General features: G+C 46.0%; 1 protein-coding gene across 1 annotated transcript in view; it reads left to right on the top strand.

Annotated features, from left to right (window-relative positions):
* The window catches only part of ZNF318 (zinc finger protein 318), a 32,145-nt gene extending 26,235 nt beyond the window's left edge, over positions 1-5,910 (top strand). The window contains exons 8-10 of the mRNA XM_024193734.2: positions 307-406; positions 1,556-1,674; positions 2,109-5,910. Coding sequence (XP_024049502.1) covers positions 307-406; positions 1,556-1,674; positions 2,109-5,657 — 3,768 coding nt within the window. The 3' untranslated portion in view covers positions 5,658-5,910. The remainder of the gene's footprint in view (positions 1-306; positions 407-1,555; positions 1,675-2,108) is intronic.
* The last annotated feature ends 14,648 nt before the right edge of the window (positions 5,911-20,558 follow it).

The raw sequence follows: 20,558 nt of genomic DNA on the forward strand, positions 1-20,558 counted from the left end.
AACTTTTTTATTAGCGTAAATGGGGCTTTTGTATCTAGTTCAGTAGGGCACCAGTTTTTAAAATTTGCATTTCAAACACCGCCTACTTGATCTGATTTATCTGTTACCTTTTCACAGGTTATTTTCTTTATAACAAATGACAAAGAGGGAAGGGAAAAGGAAATAGAACATAGTTCTTGTACATATTTGTATTCTGATTTTGGTTCTCACTGTATTAAAGTGATGTAAAAAGAAAAAACAAAAAAGGTGTATTTGACTTGTTAGTGTGATGAATGAGTTTGTATGCCTCTGTCACTATGCAAATAGACTCTGGATCCTTACAACAGACCTTGGGCTTCGAAGACTCAGAGTGAGACCAAACAAGACTTCGTAAAACGCATCGATAAGATAACGGTTCCCGCCAAAGGTAACATTACTTCCTTTTCTCCTACATATGATCTTGATCTGCCCTCCAGCAGGTTCCAGCTGCTCTGGGAGAGGAAGTCCAAAGGTTTTGATTGTGGTTCTAGATTGTGTGTAAAACCTTGCTATGTATGGGAGGAGTATGGTAACCATTCCAAGTTAGGTGGGAATGTTTCATTCCCTGATTATTCAAGTTTAGAAGAGCATGGAGTGAGATTGTAGGGAAACATAAGCTGTTTTTAACATTTGACTTTTGTGGTGGTTGCTTCTTCAAAGCGTTAGGTGGTTTGTTTCCTTCTCTCCAGATGTTCTGAGATGATCTGTTGCTGAAGCATTGGGAGTAAGAAAAAGGTTGCAAAATTTAGTGTTTTGGAGGACTTTAGTATTTCAGCTGCTCTGAAGCCTGTAACTTTCCTTTATATATTTGCTTTGGTCCTGGGAAGTGCGCCTGAGAGGCCTCTGATATAAACTTGTTGGGTTCGAGTGACAGAGACCAGAGGAAAGGATTTATGGTGAATTGGGAAGGTATAATGTTTGGATAAAAAAATCCTATTGCACACAAGCGATGTACATAACAGTCCTGCTAGGAATTGATTTACTATCTTGTATATAATCTTCTCAATCTGGTGTTTTGGATAATGGCACTGGAGGAAGGCTCTGCTATATGTTAGGTTACAGTAGGTCGTTTCCTGTGGGCACAAAGATGTAATGAATTAAGCTTTATAGAGAAAGTTGCCTTTTTTCCCTGGCGTGCATTGTGGATTTTGAGTGCTTTCCTTTAGAAGGCTTTGCAGTTTTAGGTGGTGATTAGTATTTGAATGGACTTCGTGTTGGAGATGAGAAAGCAGATAAAAAGCACAAGCACTAGCAGCTTAATATTTTAAGAAATGGTAGTGGATGAGGGAAAGAATTGAAAATAATTCTCCCAGCTATGGTGCTGAAGATAGGATGTGTTAAATCTAAGGAGTATTCCTGGTAGTGCAAGTTCCCATACTGGAAGTGTAAAGAATAGTTTGTCCAATTCCAAGAGCATGAATAGGAACGTTGCTGGAGGTTCTATATCACTGGTACCTGTCATGGATTTTTTTTCGGCTTTTATTAAGGTTATGCATTTTCTTCTGTTTTATGTGTCTATTTTCTTTTGCCTTTTCAGGCTCTGAGTTTCTGATTCCCATCACTGGATATTATTGCCAGCTCTGTCATGAATTTTTCGGAGATCAAATCTCAGGAGAGCAACATGTGAAAAGTCATCCCCACAATGAGAAATACAAGGTTGGTACCTGGTGTACCAGCAGTGAGCCATTCCTTGGTTAGCCTCTGATTCTCTCTTTTCCTTCCCTTTGAAATAATACTTGCCTCATGGTTGAGTAGTGTGACCTTTTACTACTTAACAAATTAAACACACTAAGAACAAGAAATAGAATTTACCAGCTTATATAGAGGCTCTTTCATCTGTGTGTATTGAAGTCAGGCTTTAATCCCAGTGCTGACTTTCAAACATTTCAGTAGAATATAGGATGTAATTTTAATGTTTTCTTAGCATTGAGTTGCAGAATTCTGGGTGTGAAACCCTTATTTCCTGTTTCTTGGTAGGAAGAAGATCTCTATTCTCCTAATAATGTTGAACTGGCAAGTCAGAACCGTTCTAGAGCAAAGTTTTATTTCTTTAGTAACAGCTGCTGAGATTGTGCCATTTCTTTTCACAGAAACATGTGGATGAGAATCCACTCTATGAAGAGAGGAGAAACCTGGACCGTCAGGCTGGGTTGGCTGTGGTCCTGGAAACAGAGCGCAGGCGACAGAATGAGATGAAACGGAAACTGGGAGAAAAGCAAAAAGAGGAGAAAGATGAGAAGAAGGCAAAAGTGGCAAAAAAAGAAGAAACAAAGAGCATTCCAGAGCTGGGAGAAGGGGTTAGTGAAACTGGTAGTACTCAGGCCAAAATGGATACTGCTGGGCGGAAACTTGGTATTAAGCTTAAATTGAAGAAGGAAGAGAAGAAGGAAGAAAAGAAGGAAGAGAAGAAGGAGGACTCAAAAAAGGAAGAGAAGAAGGAAGAAAAAAAGGAAGAGAAGAAGGAGGACTCAAAAAAGGAATCGCCAACTCAATCTTCCTTTGGAAAGTTCAGCTGGAAAAAGAATGAGAGAGAGGATAAAAATCAAGGAGCAGTTGCAGCTCTCCCAAAGGAGGAGAGTGTTGAAGGAAGTAAAGATAAGGAGGAGGGCAAGTCTCAATCTGGGAAACCCCATGCCAAGCCCATTGAAATTAAACTGTCTGGGAAGACCGTTATACCACACACTAGCCCCTGGACGCCAGTCGCTTCCACTTCAACACAAGCAAAAATTCGACCCAATCTGCCAGTCCCTACCATGATTTTCAGGAAGTCTGCAACTGCAACAGTAAGCAAGCCAGCACCTTTGAACACTTTTTTATCTATAAAATCCTCTGGTGCCACTACCAAACCACTACCTGTGGTGAAAGAATCCAATGCAGATGTTCTGCTGCCTCCAGATATAATCTCAAAAGCGTTTGGGGGAGAGGAGGTAATTTTGAAAGGGGCACAGGAGGATATGAAAGTGCCAGAGAAGAATGAATCATCTGAGAAGCCACCTCCCCCTTCATCCTCAATTCCACCCCAAGCTAAACAGACAGCAGTCATCCCAGCAGATGAAGTGGCACCAGGGGTATCTGAGAGTGACCAGGAAATGCTGGCAATGCTAGTGCGCCCCCCTCCACCACCACCTTCTACTGTTTTTAGTGATCAGGCTAAAAAAATAGAGAAACGGAACTCTTGTCTGGCCACTGCAAATGCTAAAGACCTCTATGATATCTTCTACAGTAGTGGTGGAAAGAATTCATCTGATAGCAAACTTGCAAGTTCCCCAGTTCCAAATGGAGAAAACTTTAACATAGCAAAAACAGAGAGAAGCACAGATATGCCAGCAAACTCTAAACCAAGTAACAGTCCATCTTCCATGAAAGAAACTTTCCAGAATATAGCTGCTTACTCAGAGATTAGTCAGGTCCACTCAGATGAGGGGGCCTCAGAACCTGAGAAAGTAGAAGTCCAGGAGACTTCAACACCCTATACAGAAAAGAGCACTGAAATCCCAAACAGGGTTCGGGGGGAGGTGAGCTATGAATCCCAAAATGTTCTTGGATCAGACTTTCAAGCCAAATCCAAAGAGGAGGAAATCACACAGTCTAAAGATCAAGCAGCAATTGCTTCAGTTCCTTGGGAGACTGAGGTAGAAATGGAAACTATTGATCAGGCAGAAATTAGTAAGAAAACACCAGACCCTCAGATGCCAGAAGTGTCAGTCACACAATTGTCAGAAATTAAAACTGTCACTCCTGTCCAGAAATCTATAGAAATGAGAGAGATGGGTAGAACAAGTGGAGAACAAGAGGCCTGCCAGGAATCCCAAGATCCACAAATAATTGAGGTCCACGGGAAAACCAGAGAGGAGAAGAGACCCAGTACTGTGGATACCAAAGCAGATATATCTAATACTTCTAAAAAAGATATAGAGATGGAAGACTCAGAGTTAACAGGAGCTCAGTTTGAACTTAGTCTCAGACACCCATGGAACCAGTTACCTGAAAGACACAATAAAATCCACAAGGTGGGAGATCCCAGTTTAACAGAGAAATTAAGTGATGACAGCTGTAAAACTAATACAGAAATTGACAGCCCAGAGTTGCCATATGTTCAGAGTGAATTGGTTCCTGAACGACTAGACACATCAAGTAAAGTCAGCGAGGAAAAAGTTTCAGTAGCGATAGTGATAGAACATGATGCATCCTTACGAGGTGTAAAACTGGAAAATGTAGACTTGGAAAGGTCTCAGTCAGCAGTCATTGATGAAGCCCTCCAGACTTCAGAGATCCAAAATAGGGTTTCAGAATTGACAGCAAAATGCCCAAGTGAATTGGACTCCTCCCAAACTAGTAATAAAAACGAACAGGTCATCTTGGTTAGTTCTCAGTCACAAAGTAGTCAGGAACTACCATATACTCAAACGGTAGATAATCCAGAAATAAACAATGCTTCTAATGAAGTCAACGTCTCTGTCACGTGTCTCACCAATGTAGAAATGAAAAATAGCATATTAGTGGTACAAGAAGAGCTCAGGCATGAACATTCAAGCTGTGTGACGTTAGACAGCCACCACCAGGAGCAGGGTGTCACAGAGCTAGTCAGCGCCTGCACTGCAAACACTCTTGAACCCAATTCCAGCTTAGAATTAATGTATGATGATGAAAATAATACATTGAGAGGCCCTGAATCAGATATAAAGTTAGGGAATTTTACTGCAGAGAAAGATGCATTAGAAATAGGAGGTGTTGACTTTTCTAGTGCTCAGTCTGATATAGTTCAAGAGCCACTAGATGCTCTACCAGCAGACTTCAGTATGGGTCGTCTTGAAGGAGGGACCCTTACCCACACAGAAATAAACCAAGAGGTCTTAAGTACCTCAGCAGCTAATGACTTTGACCTTAACACCACTTACTCAGAATTTAGCTTTGAACAATCAGAAACTCTCACGCTAAATTTTAATATGGAAAATGAGAAAGATTCCTTAAAGCCAGAAGATGTGAAACCTAGTGACACTCCCATCCTGAAAGCAGAGTTGGAGTTAGAAAGCATTGATTTCAGTTTGGGGGACATTGAAGTGGAACGTGAACATCTTGGTATCCTAACAGCAGGAATTCTAAATGAGGATACTGAAGATCTCCCCAAATTAGAAACCATTGCATCCATCGGGCTGGAGCCCAGCAAAACCAGTGAACTGAGCATTGAGCAGCCAGTGGATGAACCAGAGATTATTGATTTTGTTGCATTAACTTCTGGTGATCAAGAAGACAAATTTTGCACCCTGATCTCTGAATCAGCTGTCCCACACCTTGAGTCACGCTTATCAAATAGTGACACTACAGAAGTGGGCATGCCAGTTCTAGAAATACAGGGCATTCCTCCAATCTCTGAGATCCTTCTGCAAGTGGAGGAGAGCAAAGATAGCACAGCAGATATTTCTGAAATGCCATCATTGAGCTGTGATGGAGACAGTGTGGAAAACCAGGCTGCTGGATGCATTGAAACTGTCCTCCCAGAGCTCAAGGAAACACCTGCAAAGGAGGACAATGGATTGTGCATTGTTCAGAGCAAGACAAAAACTGCTGACAGTAGTTTGGAAACTAACAAGCTAGCTTCAGTAACTGCTGAAAGCTCAGCAGAGAGCCCAGTGGGTTGAAATGGACCCAGCCAGACTCAATATTTGAGGAGCCAGTGCTGGGATTTTGTTATGTATATTCTTTGTTTCAGTTTAATATGGGAGTATTTTGCATCCTACAGTAGATACTGACTAAAGCTTACACTTGTTTTACCAAAAACCAGACACACACTTTATTCTGTACATACTGGATTGTGTAAAGTGTTTTTCTTGTGAAATTTCACCAATTTCTTTTCTGTACTCTGCCATTAAAATGGAATCTCATAATGTGTGATTTGGTTGTTTTTGTTTATTTTTTGTCTTTTATTCTTTACCATTTTTGGATGGTTTCCAGTTCACACGTTTCCATCAGTAACATTCCATGACTAGCCTGTGAGACAAGCTCAAGAAAACCCATTCAGAACTTAAGGAAACGGACACTCTTGCAGAAGAATTGAAACTAAAAGTTTATTTCAAATGTAATGCATGATTTTGATTGCTTCCATTGTTTGAAATGCAGAAAGTGTGAATAGAGTTGACTTTGTTTCATGTCCTGTGGTTTGTAATTACTGTTGTATTACACCTGTACTTAAATGGTCTCATACTGTATTGTATAAACACATGTGGATACCACCTCACTAAGCAAGGGAGAAAATCTGTCGACTCACTTTTGAAGAAGAAGACTAATCGGTAAGGCTCTGTGGCCTGACACCTGGACCAGACATTTTGAGGTCACTTACATGATTTGAAATGGCCTTTCTTTCATTGTATTGTGATCCAGTAACTATTTGTGTTAAATCATTTAGCAGCTGCCCTGCTCTGAAGAACCAGAAGATCTGAACCCTGGTCTCAGGAATTGGACTCGCTCGGTGTGTCACAGCCGCATACATGCCCACCCTGAATGGTCCCTGAGCCATTAAGCCTGTAGTGTGATGGTTTTCATTTGTACAGTTTGTCAAAGATTAAAGCGTTAAAATGTTTGCTTGCATAAATCTAACATTTTTTATTTGTTAAATCATTTAAAATAAACTTATGGTGATCAAAAATATATTTTTCTAAATTTTCATTATTTAATTTCAAATAAGTATTTCATTTTAACCAGCTTTGAAATTCTGCACAGGTGATGAGAGAGACAGATATGACAGCAGTAGAGAAGTAAGTGCTTCGAGTGATTGCTCATGTGTATTCCACAATAGGTGTGCGTGCTTGCCATATGCACCGGTGCTGGAAATTTTCCCCCTAGCAGTACCCGTAGGGGAGTGCCCTAGCGACCCATGGAGTGGCGCCTCCATGGCGCAGTATAAGGGGCGCTGTGCGCTCCCCCCACCCTCAGTTCCTTCTTGCCATCAGTGAAGGTGCTTTGGAACTGCTCTGCTCCAGCTTTGCTGTAGCTCGTCCCAAAAACTTTTTGTTTGTTCAGTGTATGGTACCTGTAGTTAGGTTAGGTTAGTTTAGCTAGAGCGCCCGGGCTTTTAAGTTGTGCGACACTTGTAGGCGACCTATGCCAGTGAGTGATCTGCACGTGGACTGTTTACGCTGTTTGGGGGAAACCCATCTCAGCGATCGCTGCAAGATTTGCAAGTCGTTTAAGCCTTGGACCAAGAGAGAACGGGACATCAGGCTCCAGGCTATTCTGATGGAGTCGGCGCTGACCCCGGCTCCAGCGCGCTGCTCCGAGTCGGCACTAGGCACCGCGGTGTCGGTGCGTGGCGACCCTTCAGCGCCATTGACTAGTCGGCACCGCTCCCCGTCCACGGGGCATGCCAAGAAGGGTAGGAAGAGGCCGCCTTTGCCGCGGCACTGTAGTAAACCCAGGACAGAGGCTAGACCCATGTTGGGCAGTCCTCGATCCCCACCGGCCTCTAGGCCTCTGACTCAAGTCAAGCAGAGTAGCCCGGCCAATTCGGAGCAGGCCTCCCTGGATGTCCGGATGCCCTCCACACTGGAGGCCCTGCAGACGGCCTGGGATGTTATGTCGGCCCCACGCTCTAAAGGCAAGCCGCTGCTGGGATCTCCGCAGTTGCCCCCAGTTTGGTAGTGGTCTCGGTCGAGGGAACATTCACGACGCTGTTCGCCACCCAGCATCCGTTCAGGGCAAAGTCCATGTGGATCGCCCTCAACACCCGCCAGGCTGTCTGGTTGGGTTCCGTCTGACTGAGACTCTTGGCTCCGCTCCGCCTCGAGGAACAAACACCAATGGGACCGACGCAGATGACACCAAAGGTCCTCGTCTCAGAGGGGCTACGCAGCTGGTCACAGCATGAATGTCAACGTCGTTCCCGTTCATCATCCTGCTCCAGGACCTCGCCACGGCACCGCCTCTGCAGCCCCAGGCGTCGATCACCGGCATCTTGCCATCACGGGTCCGCCTGCTGGAGCTGATCGCGGAACAGCTGTTACCGATGGTGCCGGTCCTCCATGTTGGGATTGTGGTCCCATGGTCGGCATCGCTCCCGGCGCTGCTGCTCCTCACGGTCCAGGGACAGTGGCAGGTCATATGTCAGCCCAACCTCCCTTCGTAGTCGTCCATCGATAGGCCAGGCCAGCCAGGCCGAACAGCCAGCTCCGCCAGTGCCACAGTAGGTGCAGTGACACCGTGGCCCCCGACGCAGCCCCCGGTGGGGGCTTGCTTGGTGGCTGGAGCCTCAGAAGGACCATCGGCCTCCCTCTCCAGACCTCCAAGGGAAGGAGTCGGTGGGACGTACATCCTCCGCACCATGCCCAGAGACCGACCAGGTGGTGGACCCTCTGATGCCGGTGGACACACACAGTACCGCTCCGGCCTCCTCACCCTCCCTGGATGAGGCGATTACGGCCTCTCCTCCCTCCGTCGCGCAGGAGGACTTTAGGGTCCACTGAAGAGCTCTTAAAAAGGGTGGCATCAAGCCTCCACCTCCAAACAGAGGAGATGGAGGAGCCCTCGGACTCCCTGTTTAATGTACTGTCCTCCTTGGCACCAGTCAGGGTGGCCTTGCATCTCCACGAAGGGGTGGCAAAAATTTCAAATGCCCTGTGGAAACCTTGGCCTCATTGGCCCCCATCTCTAAGAGAGCGGAACGCAAATATTTTGTACCCGCCAAGGGGCATGAATACTTATACACCCACCTTGCTCCTAACTCCCTGGTGGTAAAATTGGTCAACCACAGGGAATGGCAGGGCCAACCAGCCCCTACCCTGAAAAATAAAGATTCAAGGAGGCTGGACTCATTTGGAAGAAAAATTTATTCATTCTTGAGCTTCCAGTTACGGGTGGTGAACCACCAGGCTCTCCTGGGCCAATATGAGTTCAATCTGTGGGGCTCCCTGCTCAACTTCGACTACTCCCTCCAGGAGCACGACAGGAAGGAGTTCAAAGCGCTGGTTGAGGAGGGCACACCGGCTGCCAGGGCAACCCTGCAGGCAGCTTCGGATGTAGCGGACACACCGCACGGTCCATGGCCTCCACGGTGTCCATGAGAAGGGCGTCATGACGTCTCTGGGCTGTCCAGCGAGGCCCAGACCTTTCTGCAGGACCTTCCGTTTGACTACAAAACTCTGTTTGCGGAACAAACGGTTACAAAGCTGCATGGCCTGAAAGACTCCCGCACAACTCTCCAGACTCTGGGTCTCTATGTTCCGGCTCTGGCTAAACCTAAGTTCAAGCTGCAGCAGACTCCCGCTCAGGCCACCCAGTCAAAATACAAGACTGCTTAGAAGAAGTCGCGGGACTATAAGAGGTGCCCACAAAGGCAGTCTCGGCCTGCCCCCCAGCCTGGGTCCTCCAAGGGCAAGCAAGCGGGGAAAAGGCGGTTTTGACAGGATGCCCAGGGGTGCCCTGACAGTTCTCATCAGGGATCCACCCTCAATAAAGCTTCCCTTCTCCAATCAGTTGTGTGCTTTCCTCCCGGAGTGGTCGTGGCTGACCTCAGACCGATGGGTCCTCAACACCATCTCCCAGGCCTACACTCTCCAGTTTACTTCCTCCCCGCCCAACCACCTCCCGCCCCCATCCCTCCTGGGGGACCCCTCCCCTGAGGCTCTGCTCGAGCAGGAGGTGGGGCGGCTCCTGGGCCTAGGAGCGGTGGAAGCGATACCGGGGGAGTTCAAAGGCAAGGGGTACTACTCCACTATTTCCTTATCCCGAAGGCCAAAGTAGGACTCAGGCCCATCTTGGACCTGCAAGGCCTAAACCAGTACATGGTGAAGCTCGAGTTCCGCATGGTCTCCCTGGCCTCCCTGTATCTGCAGGACACGTACTTCCACATTCATATATTCGAGGGGCACAGATGCTTCCTCTGTTTCACGGTGGGGCAGGAACACTACCAATTTATGGTCCTCGCGTTTGGCCTGTCCACTATCCCCAGGGTATTCATGAAGTGTATGTTGGTGGTGGTGGCCTACCTGAGGTGCTGGGGGGTCCAGATCTTCCCCTATCTGGACGACTGGTTGGTCAAGGGCAGCTACTGGTCGCAGGTGTGGGATCACGTGGCGCTCCTTCTGTCCACGTGCACCACTTTGGGCCTGTTGGTAAACAACACTAAGTCCATGTTAGAGTTTATCGGGGCAGTCCTGGATGTCTCGTCGGCCAGAGCCTCCCTCCCACCGGACAGGTTTGAGACCCTGAAGGGGCTCATCAACATGGGTCACAAGGTTTCCGGTGACAACAGCCAGAGCGTACCTCCAGTTCTTGGGTCACATGTCGGCGTGCATGTATGTGGTCCGTCACGCCAGACTCAGGATGAGGCTCCTCCAGCTCTGGTTGGCCTCGGAGTTCTCCTAGGCCAGGGACAGGATGGACAAAGTCCTCACGGTGCCCGAGCCACTGATCACCTCCCTACGGTGGTGGTCCTCCCTGAGAAACATGCTCCAAGGGGTCCCATTCAGGGGCAGGGCTCCCTTGCTGGAACTGGTATCTGACGCGTCAGACCTGGGATGGGGGGCCCATGTGGGGAACGTTCAGACCCAAGGTCTGTGGTCGGCTCAGGATCTGACCCTCCACATAAACGTCAAGAAGCTCAGGGTGGTACGGCTGGCGTGCATGGCCTTCCGCTCGCACCTGGAGGGCTGGGTGGTCAGGGTCCTCACGGAGAACACGGCCTCAATGTTCTACATCAACAGGCAAGGTGGGACCCAATTCTCTGCCCTCTGCCGCGAAGCCCTCAAGCTATGGAATTTTTGTATAGCCCATGACATCTGCCTATAGGCCTTCCATCGGCCGGGCGCCCGGAACGCGCAGGTGGATCTCTTGAGCAGGGACTTCTCCTCTCAGCACGAGTGGTCTCTCCACCCAGAGGTGGTGCACAGACTTTTCCAAGTGTGGTGAACTCCCCAGGTGGACCTGTTCGTGACTCAGCAGAACCATCGCTGTCCCTGGTTCTGCTCTGGGGGGGTGGGAGGGCGCTGGGATGGGGCACTATCTCCTATGCCTTCCTCCTGTCCTGGTCAAGCCAGTTTCTCTATGCCTTTCCCCCATTCCCGCTGATCAGCAAGGTCCTGGAAAAGATAAAGACGGACAAGGCCCAGGTCCTTCTGATTGCCCCGGCCTGGCCCAGGCAGCATTGGTATGGGACCCTCAGGGGCCTGGCGGTCGCCCCACGTGGCCATTGCTGTCACGCACAGACCTGTTCTCCCAGGACCAGGGCCGCCACCTCCACCCCAACCTAGCAGCACTCCACCTCACAGTGTGGCTACTCAATGGTTAGGTAGGGAGGAAAGGACATGCTCGGAAGGGGTCCAGCACTTCCTCCTAGAAAGCAGGCGGCCCTCCACGCGCCGAGTCTACTTGGCAAAGTGGTCTCGGTTTTCCAGATGGGCGGACGAGCGTGGCGTTTCCCCAGTGGCTGCCCCAATCCAGTTTATTCTGGACTACGTCCTTCACCTTAGAGCCCAGGGCCTGGCGCCATTGTCTGTCAAAGTACACCTGGCGGCCATATCAGCCTTCAATCCACCATTGCAGGGCCACACAGTATTCTCCCATGCTATGACTGGCCAATTCCTTAAGGGGTTGGATCGTCTCTTCCCGTATGTTAGGTCCCCAGTCCCGCAGTGGCACCTAAACCTGGTGTTGGCCTGTCTCACGGGGCCTCCGTTTAAGCCACTAGCCATGTGCTTCTGGTCACACTCGTGGAAGGTGGCCTTCCTGGTTGCGATCACGTTGGCTGGGTGGGTCTCGGAACTCAGCCCTGACCTCCGAGCCCCCGTACACAGTGTTTCATAAAGATAAGGTCCAGCTCCACCCACACCCTTCGTTCCTCCCAAAGGTGGTGTCTGCCTTTCACATGGGTCAGGACATTTTTCTGCCGGTCCTCTGCCCCAAGTGCCATGTGTCCAGTGAGGCGCGACGCCTCTACACGCTGGATATACAACGGGCTGTGGCTTTTTACCTGGAATGGACTAAGCCGTTCAGAAAGTCCTTGCAACTGTTCATTGCCTTGGCCAAGTGCATGAAAGGTCAGCCGATCTTCACTCAGCGGCTCTCCAACTGGATCACGTCGTGCAGCTGTACCTGTTATGACCTGACGGGAATCCCTCCGCCACCAATTGTGAAGGTGCACTCGACTAGCGCGCAGGCTTCGTCAGCTGCCTTTTTGGTCCATGTCCCCATTCAGGACGTTTGTAGGGCTGCCATGTGGTCTTCAGTTCACAGGTTCACCTCCCAGACCAGGGAGGACGCCGGGTTGGACAGGGCCATTCTCCGTCCCAAGAATTTGTGAACTCCTTCCCACCTCCAACAGATAGCTTGGAATCACCTATTGTGGAATACACATGAGCAATCACTCGAAGAAGAAAAGACACTTATCTTTTCCGTAACTGGTGTTCTTCGAGATGTGTTGCTCATGTCTGTTCCACATCCTGCCCTCCTTCCCCTCTGTCGGAGTTGTCTGGCAAGAAGGAACTGAGGGTGAGGGGAGTGCCCAGCGCCTCTTATACCACACCATGGAGGCGCCACTCCAGGGGTCGCTAGGGCACTTCCCTACGGTACTCCTAGGGGAAAAACTTCCAGCACCGGTGCATGTGGCGAGCACGCACACCTGTTGTGGAATAGACATGAGCAACACATCTCGAAGAACACCAATTACGGAAAAGGTAACTGTCTTATCTCCACCACTTAGCCTGACCAGTAAATGCCTGATCTAATTCCCATTGAAATCAGCAGAAAGACTCCAGTTGACTTCAGTGGGAAATTGATCAAGTTCTGAATTATGCAAGGTTAGCAGAAAGGAGCAGCGACTTACCATTTCATATTTCTTGTTTTACTCCACACCAACCTGTAACTCTTTATTCTTAAAGGTGGACTTACAAAGGAAAATATGAACCGGTGCCCATTTTGCTTTTAAAAAAAATGCATGTAAAAGCATGATTTTTTTTCAGAAATTTTTGCTTTATCTTTTATGAAAGAAATTTAGGTCCCAGCTAGGCAGAAAAACTGGAGAGCTAGTGTAAATGGTGACATCACAAGAAACAGCAAGATAGTGAAAATTAAGCTGTTAGGGGAAAGGATTTTTAGTCAGACTTCCTAAAACTATTTTTTATTGGCACTTAAGCATTTACTATTTTGAATACAGGAAGCCTTTGTTAGTCATCACCCTCTCCTCCTCAATTAAAATGTTATATCTGTTGTAATTGCTCACTTCCCAAAATGCCTCCCAACACAAAACCAAAGAAGACAATATTATGCATTCCTGCTATTATTAAAACACAAGCTGGGGCAGAGGGAGAGAGACTGTTCAAGTCGTTTTCATACATCACAGAGGAGGTACCCTTTCAGAGTTGTGTGCTCTTGTCTTGGGATTCAGTCTCCCTTCTGTATTAGCTTCTGATCCTCCAATGATACATGCTCTGAATTTAACTGATTGTAATTGTCAGTAGATGTTATTTTTCCTCCTTTCTTTGTACCAGTTTCTTCAGAGAAGTATCCTAGTCCCTGGTATCTTTTTTTGAAATCTCCAGTGGGAAGGAGAAATCCATTTTCTTGCCAGCTTGGTACGGAGTTCAGAGTTTGTCTGCGGGGGCTGGGGGTGAGGGGGAGGATTAGCTTCAGAATATTAACGGTGACTTTGAACATAATGAGGGTGACGTTTACTCTCCACTTTTCTGGGGGCTTAGCCTTCACCCTTCTGGGTCAAAAACACTGCATTGGAGTTCAGTGGCACTTTTTGGTTACTGCCCTAGTCCAGAGCTTTTCGAAGTCTCTCATCATATGGATCACTAAAGTATGAGAATTTAATCAACAGTTTCCCACTCCATACATCCCCATTCTGCACCACAATATCCCTGTTGCAAGTAGTGTACTTGGTGAATTAGTAAATGCCAAACTACATTTTTTTGAGAAGAAGTAATTTGAATCCTGTCTTCCTTTTTCTTTTCATTTCCTCTCTCCCCAGCTGCTTCTACAAGCATCAGTGTTCTGTAGTGAGGAGCCTGTTTGCCTGTAGGAGACACTATAAATGAGCAGCTAGCACAAGCTGAAAGCAAGAACCCTTTATAAACCATAATTTGAGAACTGCTGCCACAATATTTTTCTCCAGAAGTTGAAACCTGATTTAAACTACATGTGAAATGATTTTTTTTCTTACTGTACTCCCTAGCAAATATTCATCCCAGAGCGTGGCACAACTGACCGTCTTTGTTCAGTGTGCTTGGATTGAAATAGGGTGTTACGATTGAGGAGTACTGACAGAGACATTGGGATAAGTAGCAGTGGGAGAGCAGGAGGTGTTCAAGAGTAGGATGAGGATATGTTGGCGGATATGGGGGGGGCGGCAGGGAGTTTGTATGGGTCCCTTCACTTTTGTGAAATGGCATAAGTTTTTGGTTTTTTGTTTTTGCTGTGGTTTACAGATAAATACATTTTATGGGTTATCTACTGTACTGGTCCCCTCTGCTTGTAGGGCTCTGATTGCATCCGTAGTCACATCATCTAGGAGAAAATTACAAAGGTCAGTATGTATGCTTCGTGACATAAACTGGTCCACTGAGGTCAGGAAGGAATCCCACACCCCATCTACTATAGTATGTCATAGTTTGGTGTGTTATGTGGGGATTACACCTTCCTTGGAAGCGTCACACATTGGCCACTTGGAAACAGGATACACAACTAGACAACTGGTCTATTCTAATATAACAATTCTTTATAAGAGCTAGATGTTATTGTTGTGTTCTTAGGTACAAAATGACCCCCTACAGCTCCTGTCGCTGCTGATCCCCATTCCAGATCCCCGGAAGGACACAAGGGACTATATCCTGTCTCAGGTTTGTAAAGAGACCCGAGGGTTAGCATTCCAGATTAAATAGCATAAGGGACAAATCCAGAGTTTCTTATTTTCCCTAGTGACACTTATCCCAGTGGTCAACCAGTTGCCTGTTTACTGACGTTAGCACAGTCCATGATTGTGTCTAGATCAATTTGTTCGGCTGTTTTCATTCTGCCCTGAGCCCACCTGCCTTTTTCCAGATGGCATCAAGAGAACTATGCCAGACGGTTTTGATGTGGCTGGGAAGAAAAGTAAAGGGCGCCACAGGGTTGTGACTGGTGTAGACTTAAGTACTCAGCACACGGGTCTGTGATGACAACCCAGTGTGCATTTCTCTGGCTTTTCCCCTTTCCCTTTCCTGGCTTTTGGTTAATTTCCACAGGAGTGATACAAACGTTATCTGGAGCTGTTTGATTGCTGGAATCCTATGAGAAGGTGGGTATAGAATTGCATGCTTTATACAGTTCCTTTTCTTATTTTCCCTTTCTCTTGGATGAGACTGCACATTGGGGCACAAGGTCTCAGGCTGACTTAAAGCATTGCTGTAAAAACGGAGCCTATTAATCAGCACTGAGGCTTTTACCCCCAAGTCTTCAGATGTGCTGTCCATGACCTACTTGTGTGTATGTTTGTTCTTTTGATGGCACCCTAGAATGGTGTGTATATGTGGACACTGCTCTTTCCGCTATTAAGTAATATATTAAACAGTTAATATGAAATGACTCTGGACCTTGTGTGCTGTTTATTAAATCCTATTTTCAGTGAAGGATTTTAAAAAACTTTTATTTCATGCAGGTTATTTTATAGGAATATTAAAAACGGTGTCTGTTTTAGGGGCTGGAGGATGCAAAAGCTGCCTCACTCCTATTGCCTCCCAGCACCTTTGCTTGTGTGCTGAACAGAATTTGACAATGGTGTGTATGTATTCTGTGGAAGGACTGGTGGTGGCAGGGAGCAGGGCATTTTAAATTCTTACCTTTCCGCACTTCTTGGGTATTTTCCATGCTGCATGAAACTGACAACTACTCTTAAATTCCTTTGTAAGTTGCTTCTTTTATGTGCTCAAAGCACTTGCAGGAGGTTATTTCACCTGCTTCTGAGGGGGATGTTGCTGCTTTCCACCAAGAAAAATGTCTTGTAATGAAAGCATCTTAATCTGTGGCTGGCAAGCACATAAAAAAACAGAAACAAACCCAAGGAGAGGACTTTTTTATTAAGTAGATTTATCATAGGTGTTAATTATCCCAGAAAATATTGCATAGGAGCTTGCCTTATATCATGTGTCTATATAATGCAAGTTGGGCTAGTCCTGCTGCAAGAAGAAATAGCTGATCTCACTTGCCTTTGCTGCATGGGAGAAATGATTCTCATTGTGGAAAACAAATGTCCTCTGAAGTAACACCTGGGCACCAGCCATACTCACTCCTCTTTGCCACTCTATATAGTCTACATATTGAATTGCCAAGGTTGTGCCTGCTTCTGCTCCACAGATGGTGAATTTCCCTGACTTCTTTGTTAATTTGTCACTTCAGAAGTTGAGGACTGGCTAAATGTGACCACAGAAGCACTGAAGTCCTTTCTATCTGGTTAATATTGGAGTAATCCAGTGATGGGCTCAAACAGCAACAGCTGCTCGCCCATCTGTAGCAAGTGGATTCTGCTGTCTTTGCTGCATGTGTCATGTGCTTGTAGATCATGTGGTGAAGACCCAATATATCCTTTTTCATCAGTGATCTCCAATATCTGGCCTGCCTGATGTTGTTGTGGACCCCCAGACAATTTAGGTTGTGCAGAATGTCAGTTTTCATGTATTTAAAAAGAACAGTAAGTTTCTAGCCTTCATTGTTGCAAAAATAAGCGTCCTAATGTGAATGGAGCATAGACCAATGCAGAGATTTATTCCTGAATCTGCAGGCAGTCTGAGACAATAGCAGTGAGATGTAAACTGTCCTATCTCATTAATCATAGCAGGTGCTGGCTGTAAAACCTACTGATGATAATTTAAGCAATATTTACTTGCTGATCACTTTACCAGATGGAATGAGATAGGAGTGATGCCCTAAAGGTGGGAATTGAGAGCTGCTGCAGTGAAGGTAAGTGCATAAGGAAGAACAGAAGAGACAAGGCTAGTGATGGAAGAGAAACATGAGGCAGAAATAGTAGTAGTCCCCTGAAGTTAAGTGATGTTGAAATTGGTAAAAAGGTATAATACTGATAATGAAAAATATAATTGCTAACTAAAGGCCATATTTTACCCTGGATCTTTGTGTAAACTTCCCACTGACAGCAGTGGGAGTTCTGATGTGGGGTGTAGTATACAATCTCATGGCATTTCTCTTTTTGTAATGGGATAACTTTGGTATGCCACATCAAATTAATTCCAAAACTTCAGGGAAGGTTCTAGGTATCAACAGGCACAACCCTTTTGATTTTGGTGCAAATCAGAACACAGGAGAAGCCTCATTCACAGAAAAAGCGGGTCCCCAAGTAAAGAAATATCTCTGCTGCACCTTCTGCTGCCTAGCTGTGTTAAAGGCAGCAGCTTAACTTGTTACGTAGGGAGATTGTCTATAGGCTGGCGTCCAAGAGAAATGAGAGCCTTACAAGGAGAGTTTGTGGAGGAGATGGGGTGGGGGAAGCAGGAGGGATGGGGCAGTGGTGATGAGGGAAGCAGCAGGGACTGGAGGGAGAAGTGGAGGTGCAAGCTGACAATCTGAGTTTATGCTACTACCAGATGGAATAGTGTTGTAGGGCAAAACTGGATTGATGCTTTAAGACAGAGTGGAATAGAGATGGACTTGAAGAGCCAATCCCATATGAGACCAAGACTAGAAGTAGTAGTAAGAACCACTACATCATGTCCCCTTGTATTATTTATTTTGCTATTCCTTGTGACCACAGTTGGGGTGTTAAAATGTGCGGCAGTGTAGGAGCATTTCACAGCTGGCACTTGTGACACCAGGGAGGCTGTTTGGGATTGTGAGATAAGCACAGTAGCTGGATGTTTGTTAAAATGATCAGTAGTGAAACAGTTAATGTTGACATTTAAGTTGTTGTTTTAAAGTGACAGCTGTGGATGACATAATTGATAACAGCTGGGGCAGTTCACACATCTCAGAATGGTTGTTTCAGACTACCTGCAAACTCAGTCAGATATCCCTCTCTTGGTTACACTTGCTTTATAGTTTCAGTGTTTTCTTTGCAACCAAAAGGGGCTAGAACCATTTCAAAACTAATGCTTAGATTCCAGATAGTGATTCTGATGCAAGGGGTAGATGCATACAGTAGCCTTGGAATCATAATGTATGTAGGACCCTGTATTTAAGTACTGTTAATACAGACAAAAGAAATGTAAAAAAGGATGTCAAGAAATCACTGGTGAAAGGAGTCATGGAAGAAGTGAGTAGGGGATTTGGAAGAAGGTGGAAGAGAACATGAAATAGCAAACTTCTGAGCAGAGGGGACAGCAATTGCTCAAATATTAGAAGGGAGGCAGTGAGAGAAAAGTTGAGCTCAGTTCTGGAGACTGAATTTGAGAAAGAGACAGGAAGAGATGTGAAACTGGCAGGGGAAGGCTGGGGCCAAACAGAATACTGGGGAATCCTCTACATAGAAGAGGGAGCTGAAACCATAGCAGTTAGTCACCTAAGAAAAATATGGTAATACTTAGCACTCACGGTAGTACTTCAAACTTTTTACACGGGTGGGTGTTGCTAACCCCATAATGCAGCTGTGGAAACTGAAGCCCCAAGAAGCAATGGCCCATTGCCAAAAGTCTCTGTCATTGACAGAGCTGTGACTAGAATTCAGTCTTGGGGAAGAAAATACAGGAACAAGGACAACCTGTATTGAGCAGTGACAACAGCTACAGGACATAGCACCATGGTGAACTGCCACAGGAGACAGTGAGGTAGTAGTCAGCTCGGTAGGATGAAAAATCAGAGTACAAAGGACTAGGGAGGGAAGAGTGAGAAGTGATCTAAGGGTATGTCTACACTACAGGATTAATCCGAATTTAGATAATTCGAATTTGGGAAACAGGTTGTATAAATTCGATTGTGCGCGGCCACACTAAGCACCTTAATTCGGTTTTAAACCACATTAATTCGGTGGTGTGCGGCCACACTACCCCATTAACTTAAATACAGTAATTCGGTGGTGTGCGTCCACACTAACCCTAATTCGAATTAACAAAATCGATTTAGGCTCTACTCCGTTCGTCGAGGTGGAGTACAGAAATCGATTTAAAGGGCCCTTTAATTCGAATTAACTGGCTCTGTAGTGTGGACGGGTGAAGGGTTAATTCGGATTAAGGCAGCTAAATCCGAATTAAAGTCCTAGTGTAGACCAGGCCTAAGGGAACAGATTGAGCAAGAACTGAGAAATACCCCTTCACTTTAACCAAAAGAAGCTCATTAGTGATCCTGAGGAAAAGTAAGTCAATCTTAAAGCTGGAGCACTGGATCAAAGGAAGGGGGAAAGATTTGTGGTTGCAAGCATAACCGATTAGATGGACACTAGCTCCAACACTGACATTTCCCTAGAAATAATCCACCAGCGTTTTGGTGATCTGTGTGAAATGAACTGCAGGTCTCTGTCCAGTTACCAGTACATTGGAGACAGGGATAGTGTATACAGCTTATTAACAGTCCCAACTCCCCTGCAAACTGACAATCTGAGTGTATGCTACTACCAAAAGGAATAGTGTTGTAGGGCAATGGATGTTACTTAAGAGGGTAAGAGCTGTAGGATAAAAACCAAATTGTAGTTGTAAACCACCAGGCAGATGCTGTAGAAATAACCTTGGCTAATCCCATACCAATGCTATAGGCTCAAAGGACAGATTAGAAATAGTATCTGTGCTGCCGCCTCCTTGTGCTCATAGACTGAAACAGCATGCTACTACCCACCCAGTCATCGAAACAATTGAACAGCAGTAACCAAAGAAATCTCAAAGCAGACACCCAAATTAGTATTTGGACTATAGGGGTCAGCTCAGTTCTTGGAGATGTTTTTCTGGCACCAATTAGACCAATAGAGAGATTTTCTAACAGTTCACTAGGATCCTTTACAGAAGCCAAACCTTCCTTCTCCAGGCCAAACAGATACGTGAACTAAATGATTATACGTTTGGGTGTGTTTAAATTTGTGTAAATGGAGAGCGTGGTGTAGCAGGAAAAGGAACTCCCAACAGTAAGAACTGAGTCTCCCCTACTTTTTCATATTCACTCTTAATTGCTTTTCCTACTGCAGTACCTCCTGTCTCCTCTACATATGAGTTACCCCTATTTCCAGCTGTGTACATTACATCCCCTTTGTCTTTATTCTACATACTGTATAGGGCTGAACCTCAATCCTCAGACATATGAAGTGTCCCAATCCAGCCCGAGTAAGGGAATTGGATGTTTTACTGGTAAAGGGAAATGTAATGAATTATACTGACAGGAAGTACCACCTCTCACTGGTACAGGGCTCATGGCTAAAGATTATTTCCAGATCCCTGTGTTTCAAAGGCCATCCAGTCATGTTCAGATACCTCTCTCCATCCATAGGCCTATCCTACAGTTTTCATATAACTTTAAACTGATTTAGAAACAAATATAGTTAAATCGGTACAACTTCCTACTGTGGACACAGCTATAACAGTGCTTGTATTGGTATAGGTCAGTGTTTCTCAGCTGGTGGGTTTTAAAAGGCAATCGGGGATTGT

The sequence above is a fragment of the Terrapene carolina genome, unplaced genomic scaffold, assembly GCF_002925995.2.
Source record: "Terrapene carolina triunguis isolate 2854851 unplaced genomic scaffold, T_m_triunguis-2.0 Scaffold85, whole genome shotgun sequence".
Lineage (NCBI taxonomy): Eukaryota > Metazoa > Chordata > Testudines > Emydidae > Terrapene > Terrapene triunguis.